The 13,047-nt window shown below is 39.6% G+C and overlaps 1 protein-coding gene across 2 annotated transcripts in view; it reads right to left on the reverse strand.

Moving 5' to 3' along the window:
- Positions 1-603: 603 nt before the first annotated feature.
- itpkb (inositol-trisphosphate 3-kinase B) overlaps positions 604-13,047 on the reverse strand; it is a 27,350-nt gene continuing 14,906 nt past the window's right edge. For both annotated transcript variants that reach the window (XM_041064517.1, XM_041064516.1), the window contains exons 6-12: positions 7,864-7,963; positions 7,432-7,469; positions 7,099-7,274; positions 6,225-6,429; positions 4,377-4,478; positions 3,685-3,756; positions 604-2,964 (exon numbers count right to left, since the gene is read on the reverse strand). In XM_041064517.1, the coding sequence (XP_040920451.1) occupies positions 2,755-2,964; positions 3,685-3,756; positions 4,377-4,478; positions 6,225-6,429; positions 7,099-7,274; positions 7,432-7,469; positions 7,864-7,963 (903 nt within the window). In that variant the 3' untranslated portion in view covers positions 604-2,754. The remainder of the gene's footprint in view (positions 2,965-3,684; positions 3,757-4,376; positions 4,479-6,224; positions 6,430-7,098; positions 7,275-7,431; positions 7,470-7,863; positions 7,964-13,047) is intronic.

The following is a 13,047-nucleotide window of genomic DNA, read 5'->3' on the forward strand; positions in this document are numbered from 1 at the left end:
AGACAGATCCAAGAGTTCACAGAAATCACACATGGAAGCAGGAGTTTTTTGCTCACCAAATACACACTTTTTTAAAGGACAATCCAAATAAATACACAAGCTGGCAAAACCAGAACAATATGATACCTACTAAGAAACAGCTCTAAGTGCACATTGGGGAGCATAAGCAATAGCTAAGATGGCTGGTCTTAAAGAAATAGCTAGACAGTTTGGGAAATATGCTTGTTGGCTTTCTTGCAGAGATTTAGATAAGAAGGTTGAAACCGCTCTCACATCACTTATGATCAGCAGCTGGTTAGTTTAGCTTAGCTCAAACACTGGAAACAGGGAAACAGCCTGTTTATGAGAACTTTTAGTGATCTTTAGATCTTTCTGATGGTGGATGCTTTGTTTTTTCTTTCCCATGCAGACACAAGGATAGTATCAGTCTCTTTCTCATGCAAGTCTCGACAAGAGCACAAATAAGCATATTTCCCAAAATGCTGAACTATTTCTTTAAGAAGGCACTGCATGGAATTACAGTCTACTGTCAGGGCAAATATCTACTGTTAAATTTTTATGGTTCATCAAGAACCTGTTACATTATGAGACACTTTTTTTTTCTCTCTCATTAGCCAGACCATTTTTTAAGTGACTGTATTAAATGGGTACCAATATTTGAACATTATCAATTTTTTCTACAGCCATATCCAATGGTTTTAATACAGGGTCCACAATATCCACAATGTCAGCAACCCGCCTCATAGTTTAACTTTCACTCATACTGTAACACATGCTTGAAGACAAAACAGCATAACAGCCCAGAATTCAAAATGTCACAGTATCCCATTAACTGGAAAACAAAAACAGAACATAATATAATGTTATAAATAAAAACAGAATGAACTACAAATTAAGCTCAAACTTTAAGAGGATAATAAACATGCACCCATGTAAGACTAAGCACAGGAACCGACAGTTAAGACTAGGAGAAAAATGCATTATGACAATACTAATAAGTAGAAACATATTTTCAGTTGTCTGACTTGGCTTTGTTATGTCAAGGCACTGTATAGCTTAAATAAGATTGTTCATGGTTGTAAGTGTTCCACAGGGTTTGACTAAAATAATGTTACAATAAAAAAAAAAACATCATCTAACATAATAAATCTTACTGTACATTGTGAACAATCCCTACAAAGTGTGAGAAGGGTAATAAGTGTTTGGCCACGCAAGTATTCTGGACACCATGTTGGCTGAAAATATGTTACATATGAAACAATGCCCTCCATTACAAACTGTAACTACTCACAGATGTATATATTCACTCCACCTAATTGCCAGTTATTGCCAGATTACTGTGGAGCAAACACGGCTGCCATTGAAAATGTCAATGACCAACCTACAGTATCTAAACTCTGTCTATGGCTTTGAGTGCAACTGGTTAAACTGAAGTAAAAAACAGACAAGAGACCAGTTTTGTTTTCCACTGTAAAACAAACCTAAAATCATGTGAGTAAAAACACACTCAACTGTACAGTCTCTAACAGTGTATATGTAATTAAGTGCCAGAATGTAAAATGGGAAATGTGCTGAAGTTGTGGTCAAAAAAGAGAAAAAAAAAATCTTCATCTAAGTAAAGTTGGGAATCTAACATATAAAAACAAGGCAGTTATTTAAAATGAATGGGTCCCAAAGGTTTGGTATTTAAGGTCAAGGCGAGTGTTTAACCTCTGCCATTTTAAAACCACTATGTATATATATTGTTTTTAACTAAGACATCTGTCAAATTAGGATGGAAAATTGTGGATAAATATTTATCAATTATGATAAATAATTGCTTTTTTTAAATGAAAAATTAGGCATTAACTGTGTTCTTTTTGATATTACCACCTGGGGGCGCCAGGAGTCTGAATTTTTTGATTTCCACACACAGTGGGTTTCAAGTCTGGTGATGTTCTATTTTTCATATTGTCAACAAATCCCATGAAAAGACCAAAACCCACAAGAACCTGATCCCACTAACAAGTACTGTCTGCGTATCCAAAGCCTAATACAGCATAGTCCTCTGTTCCTTAGAGATCCACTGTTCAAAAACTAGAAAAATACATTAAGGTGCCACGCTGTTGCATTTTGAGATATGGTTCTTCATTATGATGAACATGGCTGATCTCATACGCATTGTTCTGCTGCCATAAATACTCATTACAGGACCAAATTCACAGCTGAAAATAGTTCCCAATAACTACTGGTTGAGTAGTTTTGGTCCAGCTGTTTTAGGAAATTCATGGAATTTGTTCACAATAACAAAAATATAGAATAGTTCAATCTTTTGATTTGGATAAAACAGTCTAAATTTTCTGCTTTTAAATTGATAACTTCTTATTAAAAATGTTGTCTTACAGGTACAATGAATACATTTCTGTCATAAAAGAAGAAGCACAGGTGGAACTAATAACATTAATGATACTATGCATGCTGGCTCATGGATTACCGCGATACTTAGTGAACCTTGAGGGGTTAAGGACAACATAAGAAGTCTATGAATGTGGAAGAAGTAGATCTTGACTCTCCATTGATTATGAATAAAGAGACTGCACCCATCAATGACTCATGACGCATTGTAATGGGATGATGTGGTTACCAATATGAGGACAAATGTCTGTGAAAGAGTCCTTGAGGAAGTCCAAAGTGTTCCCTAGAGAAAGGAAGAATGAGTGGAAGTCGTTGTTGTGAGTCCAAAGGTTCACTTTAAAAAAAGAAACTCCCCAGACTTCAAGTCTCCGAGTTCACCATGGATGAAATGATGTCCACCAAACTATCAAGTCCAAAAAGGTAGCCATCTTCTCTGTTCCCCTCCATCCACGATGCTCGGTGGGTTAGTACCTCCCCTTCGGGAAGAGGCGTGGTTTTCCCAAAGTCAATCATCCAGACTTTGGCCCGTCCCTTACTGTCATGAACAAATAACAAGGAGCTGCCGATCACCTGCAGAGTCACAGAGAGACAAAGGAAATAATTACAAAAATGGGCCCTTTTTTAAAAAACTCAACACTTCTTGTTTGACTCTTTTAAAAACATTATCTCACTTCCTGTTTTGTGACACCAAGTTCTTACATTCATGCTGAATTGTGTGTGTGTGTGTGTGTGTGTGTGTGTGTGTGTGTGTGTGTGTGTGTGTGTGTGTGTGTGTGTGTGTGTGTGTGTGTGTGTGTGTGTGTGTGAAACTGAATGTGTTTATGTGTGGTCAGGGCTGTTGCTGCCCAATTTCCATGACAAGACTTGCTATGTCTGTGTATATATGTGCAATGGTGTGTTTGCTTGAGTGAGTCACTATATCACACTTAATTACTAAAGCAATAAATTACACTGTGGATCTACAGTGAGGCTAAAGAGAACAAAATAGTTTTAGCTTTACTTTAAGTTAGTGTGTCTCAACATATTCAGTACAGTAAAAAGAAAATGACCTGATATCTGGTAAAACCCACAAACTTTTTTTCACAGAATTTTTTTTTTAATTACCCATTTTTCACATAATTTCTTTATGAGTACAAGTGCTATTTTTGACTTAAATGAACCATATCTTTATAAATGAAAGTTGAAATGTTCTCAATTTTAGGTTAAATGTGTATGTTTATTTCTTGGAGCAGCACCAACATGGGCAGCAGCTGTACAACACTGTTTCCATCGCTGGACGTGTGTCTTTACCTCATGGGTTTTGAAGAATGGGGAGATCTCCAGGATGTCTCTGATTTCCTTCAGCCTGGTTAAATAGCAGTTCTGGAAAAAATATCAAACAAAAGATTTAGTTTTATTTTGTTCATGCCCAATTGAGGCAGTTTTATTTGGCTTTATCAGAACTGGACTGCTGAATGGATCAACAAGAAAACTCCAGCTACAGCTATTTGATTTCCTATTCTCAGCTCAGTCAGCTACACAGTGTAGTCTTTAAAAGTAGTTTTCAAATAGCAAATTTTCAAAAACTGAATGCCTGTCTTGATGTAATTAATTTAAACACTCCCTTAAATAATTTCCAAACGAAAGAGACAACACACTCATGAATGGTTTCAAATGCTGACAGTGCGTATCTGTGTGGGTGCTTGCATACACGTAGAGGATCAGGGAGTTCCCGAGGGCTTTTCTGTTCGTCTGGCCCTAAAGCTTAAAGTTACCTTGAATATGTGTCCATCATCTATGTACGTGTGTGTGCAGGGTTGTTAACAAACAGCACAGAACAAAAAAAATTCCATTCCTCAGAAAAACAGATGACAAGGTCAAGGCCGTTGAAACACACACACACACACACACACACACACACACACACACACACACACACACACACACACACACACACACACACACACACACACACACACACAGTTAATCATGAACGTACTCACCAGTATGTCCTTATTTCCTTTGACAAAGTCGTGAAACGCAGCAGTAACTTGCTCTCTCGTCTTTGTCTTCTTAAAATCTCTGTTCACTGTCCCGTCCTCCTTCTACAGAGAAGAGGAGACGAGACCATCAGTGTGAGAACTGACTTCATGTGAGAGCTCAACATGATATTTATTTGCACTGGTAGTATATGACAATATAGCACTGTAGGGAGCATTATGGTGTTAATAAGTGTTTATATTTAATTTCTAACTTGAATAACCAGAACTTCCAGACTTTCTTGTATTGATGGGAAGGATGGGGGCTGAGGCAGAGGACGGGAAGCGAGGAAGGAGAAGGAGCAGAGGAGAGCATGGACAAGAAAAGCAGAACAAACAATGGGGGGAGGAAAGGAAGTAGGGAGGGACATATATTTTTAGAGATTTAGCCTTAAAGCAGGGAAGGGTCTCGGACTCTGTTTTACTAGCCAGAGTCATATTTAGAAAAACATCTTTTCTTCTCATGTACTTGCCATTTCTGTGGTCATTTCACAAATTTTGATTTGGCAACTAAGGATTACTTTTATTACTGATTACAATATCAGTTATTTTTTTGACCAGTCAATTTATCATTTAGGACGGTGGTGCAGTGGTTAGCACTGTCACCTCACAGCAAGGGGGTTCCAGGTTTGAACTGGGCTCTTCTGTGTGGAGTTTGCATGTTCTCCCTGTACCTGCATGGGTTTTCTCCGGGTACTCCGGCTTCCTCCCACAATCCCAAACACATGCACATTGGGTTAACTGGCTACTCTACTTTGCTATGTAGTATCACAAAAAGGAAATAATCAAGCAAAGTATTACCACATTAAATTTACTCTCCAGCTCTGGTAAAGGCTGAGTGGAAGCCCTAGTAGTGGTAGTAGCACTATGTAGTGAAACTAGTAGCAATAGTAGCAGCAGCATTAGTGCATGTACAGTAGTAGCAGCGGTACAGCAGATTGGCCTCAGGAGCAGTTCCAGGAGTTTTAGTCAAAGCTGGTTGATTCAGAGTGAAATAAATGAGCTTCTCTTATTCGGCTGGCTGCCAGGCAACAAGGTACTATTTAGAGACAAAAGTATTTTTCCCTTTATGGTTCAAGTCAGAGAACAGCTAGGGTCCTCTCTCTCTTTCACACACACACACACACAAACACACACACACACACACACCATACCTGATTACAGCTTACGGCTTCACACATACATAACAGCTTTCACAATCTATATAATGCAATGTAATGTGATATACACGCTCATTTACAAAAACAGAGATTGAGCTGCAGAAGAACCACATGAACTGCACATCCATACTTGTGCAGATCTCTGTTTCTTGGGATAACCCTTAGTGTCATGGCAACACACCACCGGGAGGCCGTGAATGTCCTTATATAGCCACGACCCTCAAAGAAAGACAGAGAGAGAGAGAGGAGAGAGAGAGAGAGAGAGAGAGAGAGAGAGAGAGAGAGAGAGAGAGAGAGAGAGAGATCTCTGTGTTTGTGTGTGTTTGTGTGTGTGTGTGTGTACAATGTCAGTGCCAGATGCCGAGGCCTATAGAGCTGCCACAGACAGGCCTCGTGTACGACAAAGGAACTAATGCACAAACATACACTTCTGAGGAAGTTTCTGGTCAAAACAGGAAGTTAGATCATGCCCCTGAAGGACATCCACACCCCCACACACAGACACACAGTGAATATTGGAAGAAAGAAGGGAAGGAAGGCCACACACACACACACACACACACACACACACACACACACACACACACACACACACACACACACACACACACACACACACACACACACACACTATTCTCTTTGTGACTCTTACCTTGACTCCCTCTATTCTAAATCCCAGGGTGGCTGTTGAGCTAATGGTCTCTCTCCACTGCATGTATCTGGGTTTAGTCACCGCTTTCTGGTCGTTTTCCTCTGATGTAGGCGCCTTGGGATCAACCTCAATCATTTTCTGATACATGTCGGGTCTTGGAGAGGGCTTCTTACGAGCCTTGGTCAGCTCTTCTTCAAGGTAAGTCCTGAAGTGTGAGACAAAAAAAACAGGTGGTGGAAGGTGAAGGAGACAGAAAATGAAAGAGTGAGACAGGACATGTGAAGAAGATGTCTCTTTCCAAACAATAGGACACAGCTGTTAACATTACATTCTCCAAGACAAATCCTCAGATCTAGAAATGTGCCAGGATCACTAAAAAAAAAGTCTGACAGGACAAGAAACATGAGCAGTGAGATGATCATTTGGAGTTTACACAAACCCCCTGGGTTAACCAAACACATTTGGGAGAGAAAACAAAGGCAAGTGGTAAAATTACAGCAGTTATTACAAGTTTGCATGGCTCAACTTTAACTCAAAGGAACTTGCTGTATTTCACATACAAAATGTATGTGCAATGAGGGACTATTGCAGATGTTTTGGGTGCTTTTACTTGGATTTTCCCTCCAAATAAAGTGGTTAAACTCCCAATTCCCTTAATTGTTGATCACCCAGCAGAGGGAAAAAACATAAACAGTCCGTGGTTTATTGTAAAAGTCACTTCCTTTTTAAGGCCAAAAAGTTGAGACAAACACAGTTACTGTACTTACATGAAATGTTATTTCCCATTTTGAGGTTACGTGTCCGTCTACTCACTCGCTCACTATTCTGCCGCCTCAAGATTAATGTGATATCGTGTAATGGGATGTTTTCTCACCTCACTCCCATCTTACAGTCCATAACACATGGAAAGTCAAACTCCGCCAGCAGATCCTCCATCTGGTTGTATTTCTGGCCATCCTTCTCTACGTCTCCATGGTAACCAGGGACGTAGGGGCGCAGCACGTCCCGCATCAGAAGGGACAAGCAGCGCTGCTCACATTCACAGTGTTTCTAAAGGATATCGTCAACAAGTTTTGGTCATTTTGGACCCTTGGCTACACTGATTCAGTACCAATAACATGTGAAACCTCTTTGAAACAAAGTGTAAACTGAGCAATTTTCTGTGTAATGACAAGGAGGTTGTGATTGATGTGAAAGGGTGTCTTACTTTTAAAATGCGGCCGTTGGCTCCCGCCTTGAAGCTCCCTGTAAAAAGACACTCTTTTACTGTGAAGTAGCTGCAGGCTCTTATTTTTATGTAGCGAAGCCTCAAACCTCCAGGACACCTACTCAAATGAGGCATCGCCTGATGTTTCCCAATCCCGTTGCAACCCATCCAGAGACACACACTTCCCCTGACTACTCTAGTCTCTAAGAAGTGGCATCAGCAATGACCAGCTAATGTGTCGAGTCATATTTTCTATCAATCAATCTGCTTCTGAAAACGCCACAAAGATGTTGTAAAAACCTAAAAACATTATGGAAACACAAACTAAATCTAGCTGGGCTACTAGCCAGGGAAACATCTGCTGTGTGACTGAGAGGAAAGCTTTTACATTTTTTTGGACCATGTAATTTGTGTGTTTGTGTGTCCACATACCTGCGTGCCCAGCCAGTTGTATCCAGGGATATTTCTTCTTGAAGGACATAACAAATGGAGACCAGTGAACCATGTTCTTAATCTTCTTCCAAGACTTGTGCTACAAACACAAACACACCACATAAATAATTATCCTTCAGAATGATCAGAATGTGCTTTTGACGGAGGAATTAAACAAACACTTGCTCCCCCAAAATCTGCTCTGTGTTACCATAATGCTGCCCGCATGACTGGTTTAATAGTAAAAATATTCATGGTCATTAGTCTGTGGTTCTCCATTCCTAAACCTGTTTAAACCAAAGTCTGTCTTTTGTGGACACTTTTGAAGACATGATATTTGATCATGGTATGAGGCAGAGTTTACCAACTCCATATATACTTAAGTAAAACATGAATTTAGACGAGCACACTAAATCTCAATATCAAGCTCAATCTTTCACATGATCACGTGCAGTCTAGGAAACAGAATACCAGTATTTCAAGTCTGGCATCTGGCTGATCCAGTGATTTTTTTTTTACTGCTTTGTTTGTGATCATGAGTAAAATAAGTCTTTAAAAACACACACATATACATTGTGAGACATCCCTGACCCTGGGGGAGCTGTCTTCAATCTCTCTCTCTCTCTCTCTCTCTGACTAATTCCCCCACACTCTCTCTCTCTCTTTTTTTTCTTTGGCTGTTTTAGAACATTTTAACTCTGGAGGATCAAGCTGGGGTTTCCCCTGGTAACACACAAACACACACACACACACATATAAACACATACACACACAGTGTTTCTCCAAGGGCTCTCCCTGTCCTTGGCAAGGACACATTGAACTGCGGGACTCCTGCCACACACACAAACAAACACACTCACTCATTCACAAACAGAGAGAGCCATATGCTGCCTCTGAGTTGTTTCTGCACCAACAGGTTTTCTCTCAGTGACCACAGACTGATTCAAGGCCAGGCAGTCTCCAGCTCTCCCGCTTTGTCACGGAAAGACTTTCCTTCAACAGTTATATTAATATTTAACTATAGAAGAACTGCAGCTGGAGAAACATGTTAAACCTTCTCAAAGTACTGTGCGTTCCCTGGATGATAATAACTGTTATGGTTATTGGATGAGGTTTAGACGAGTTGGATTCAAATATTTGAAGAACAAGAAGTGTGACATATTGAAATGAGCAAGAACACAAGGTGAAAGTTACGTGCCTTTAAATGGACCATAATGTCCCTTAATTTCCTTTAAAAAAAAAAGTCCCTCTTATCCCTGTGAGCACTAGTATTCTCCTAAACTGTCCTGTAAGTAGATTAATAGTTATTACAACATGTGCTAATTTTGCAGCATGTTGCAACGCCTCAGTGAAGATACAGTAAATCAAATTCTTACTGAGTATAATATTCACACCCCAAACACCATTTTTTATGCGTGCAGCATTACATCAGATGGAAAAATTCCACATGTCTTGTTCTGTGGGTTTAAACAATGCTCGGCTGTGCAGCTTTGTAACGGAGCGACCAGTGGATGCAGCAGCACTGAAAATATGAGAACGAGAAAATGTGTCCTTAAAAACACATCGAGAAAATGCTTTATTCAGCCTTAGTGATTGTTTTTTAGGTTAAAACACAGATATTTTAAACAATTTAGATTAAAATTCCACTTTAAATAATCAGTTCTGGTCAGTTACTGGATGTTTTGTAACACACTTTAAACACTGAATTTTCCTTTTTAGAAACAGGCACAAAACTATCTCCTTTGTCATGTTAAAGATGTGATCTCACACACCGAAGATTTCCTCTGGTCTGCAAACGCCAGGAGCAATAATATTATGTCTGCAAATAACTGCAGAAGAGAAGAAGAGAGAGGAGAGGCGAGGAGGAGAGGAAGGTTAAGATAAGAGAAAAGAGGACCATAGAAGGAGATATATAACCCATGTCACACAATCTGGACCTGATGAAACTTCATCAGCTGATAGCATGACTATCTATGGTTAAATGCACACACACCGCACACACACGTGCACACTTTCTCATCTCCCTCTCCCTCTCTCTCTGTCTTGAGGCAGTGAAGAGTCACATGAGGGGTTTTTCTCTGCCCCAGTGAAGGAGAGAGAAAAAACACACACGTTCAGATCACATGGTGGAAACTAACTCCGAGGCTGGTCAGCTTAAATGGGTCTCAAGAGGGTGGCGAGGTTTGACCCTTGGATATCATTAGGTTTATTAGGATTTGCCTTTTAGATTGCAACAACAGCAAGTTTAATTAATAGTAAGCTTTCTAGAAGCATACCGAATTGATTTGTTGGGCATAAATCTTTTGAAATGATTCTGTCCATTGCTATGCTTCAGCTTATTTAAAAATAGAATGTTTTCTTTGTAATTTCAGAAAAAAAAAAAATTCAAAAGATTCAACATGGTTAAATGTAAGATAACGGTGGCCTGGAGGCAAAAGGTAACATCTAGTAGAAGCCTGTACTGGGAATCTTCACGTGTCAGTGTGCAGACTAGATATGTCAGCTGTTCAATCACTGGTTTGGGGTCAAAGGAAATGCAACACTGATTGTGCTTTGCAGACCACCAGAAAGACAAATAAGTTAAACCGAATGATATGCCCAGTCTCATTTTTTCCACCATCTTTAGTCAGTTAGCAAGAGAGCAAGAGTATCAGGCTACAGCTTGGTTAGCAGCCAGGGTCTGTGCTTTCTCTGTCAACTCATACTGTCATCCATCTACCATGTTGCCCACTTATAACTGGTGTGTATGTGTGTGTCTCTGTGTGTGTGTGTGTGTGAGTGATCTGTGGAGGGCAAGAGAGAGAAAGTAAGAGAAAGTCTGGACTACCTCAAGTGTGAGTAATAACAGACGTCGTCTCAGCGTGTAGATTTAGGAGCTAGAGACATTAAAATGCAATCAGAGGACAGGACAAGAGAAGGGAGGTTTGGTTTGTGTATAACTTTAAAAAAAAACACTAAAGGCTTCAACTATCATGGTGATGTTACCATTATTATAGCTCAATAAAATCGAACTGTAAGAGTAGAGCTGTCAAACATGACTAAACAAGGACTAAATCGAGGTGGAAAAGCATTCAGTGACAGCATAAAAAAGCCTCGACTGAAATTAAACTGGCAGCGGAGGTGACGGTACCTGAAGGTGGCTGGTGCAGACGTGGATGATGGTAATGATAAAGATGGCTCCGACTGACACAATAACACTCCACACTGAATACAGCCATGAAGACCACATCATGACCAATGGGTTTTCAGTCAGCCGGGGAGTTTACACACTGACAAGACTGATGATCTGTGCAGCTCTCCTGCTACACACCCAAACTCTGTCCCTCTCTGCTTTAAAAACCAACACCTCAGGCTCACTTACTCCTCTTTCTATGTCCCACACAATTTTCATGTGTGCGTGTCTGAGTGTGTGCAGGGACAAACAATTGTGGATCATTTGATTGGCAAAACAGAGGACAAACATAATCTGGGCATGCAAATCTCTGTACAGGTCACAACATTTGAGAGAGACCGATGGAGCGAAGTGTGTGTGTGAGTGGGTGTATAAGTGTGAATGCACACTAAGTACTGGGAACATGTAGGGGCATGATGTAAAAACTGAACAAAATATATACATTTACAAATGATGTGTATGAGAGTTTTTGTAGAAGTGTGAGAAACAAAAAGATTGCATAATGCCGATTGCTGATGAAGCTACTATGATGCACCCTCAGCCTCTGTGTCACCATCACTGTGTGCAATGCTATATCATACACTACATGTGACTTTTTCAAACATTAAAAAAAAAAAAAAAACTAGCCATGCATATAAATAAATTTGGTCACTTTCTATATGTGATTTTCTAAGAATATAGTGACAGTGTTCTACTTAAAATGTAGAACACACAGAGCTGGCAGATGTGTTTACTTTCAAGAGCCTGCAAAAAACTATTTGCATGAATGTCTCTAAAAGGCGTGACATACAGATAAAAAGCATTTGTGCAAACAGAGATGGTTTCAGCAGAAATTATATGCAGTTGTAGAAATGTTCTGAGAATGTGGAAATGAAATTTGTACAATTATTTCAACAGTGAGGTCAGATAAAGGGCCTGAGACAAAAACGAGAAACATTTTGTGAATTTCTATATATTCAGATTGTTGGAGATTAATGTTTTGTGGATTAGTTTTATAAAATTCATTGATTAATCAGCAACTTATTTCAGCTCTATCCTAAACTTTCCTCATATAAATCGGTAATAGATTTGTCTGCATACAGTCAATATACAGTCTAATAGGAAATATTCTTACCTTTACAGAAGTCATTTTTCTCACTAAGAAAAACTATTTCAACAGACCTGAAAATTGTCTGTGCTATATGATATATGCTATATGACCCATCACAACCTACACACAGCCTTCATTTGGTACATTTAGTGTCTCTGTTTTAGTGTTTTTTCATATCAGTGTGTGCATTATTTTTGCACTATGCAGACTGTCAATCATCAGACACCCACAGGAAGAAATGGATGTCTCTACCAGGAAATAATCCCTCAGAACATGCGGATCAAACTTAATATTTATAAGGGTTCAAGTGCTAAATGGTCATATGCATGTCACTAGTTACCTGAAAAGTATTTAATTTTTTATTTAAATTTGTTAAGGTTGTGTTTTTAAAATTATGGAAAATTATCATTTCTTTTTAAATGAGCAAAGCTGGACACGAAGCTGAAACTGAAATACAATTCGAGGAGGTGTTTGAATTGGCAAAGAACACACTCTTTCTCTGCCTAAAACTTCCATCAAAGTCAGCCGCTCTATCTTTCTCTCATCTTTTTCTGGCTCATTGCTCTCTGGCAGTCTCTCTCCGTCTCTCCTATCTCTATCCCCAGACCAGCTGGATGACAAGAGGAGAGAAGGAAAAACAGTAAAGTTTCCATTGAGAGAGAGAGAGAGAGAGAGAGAGAGAGAGAGAGAGAGAGAGAGAGTGAGAGAGAGAGAGAGAGAGAGAGAGAGAGAGAGGAAATGGTAAGCGAAGGAACTTCTTGCAGACAGGAAGTGGGGGGGTTGCCGCTTGCCTCAGCGACAGTATTTTCCACATCCGCCGCTGACTACAAACAAAAGAAAGAAAAAAAGAAGGCCTTGCCCTCTGTAAACAACAGAAAGAGCAGAGAGGAAAAAAGAAGCACAGAGGCAAAGAGTTTTTATT

The sequence above is a fragment of the Toxotes jaculatrix genome, chromosome 19, assembly GCF_017976425.1.
Source record: "Toxotes jaculatrix isolate fToxJac2 chromosome 19, fToxJac2.pri, whole genome shotgun sequence".
NCBI lineage: Eukaryota > Metazoa > Chordata > Actinopteri > Toxotidae > Toxotes > Toxotes jaculatrix.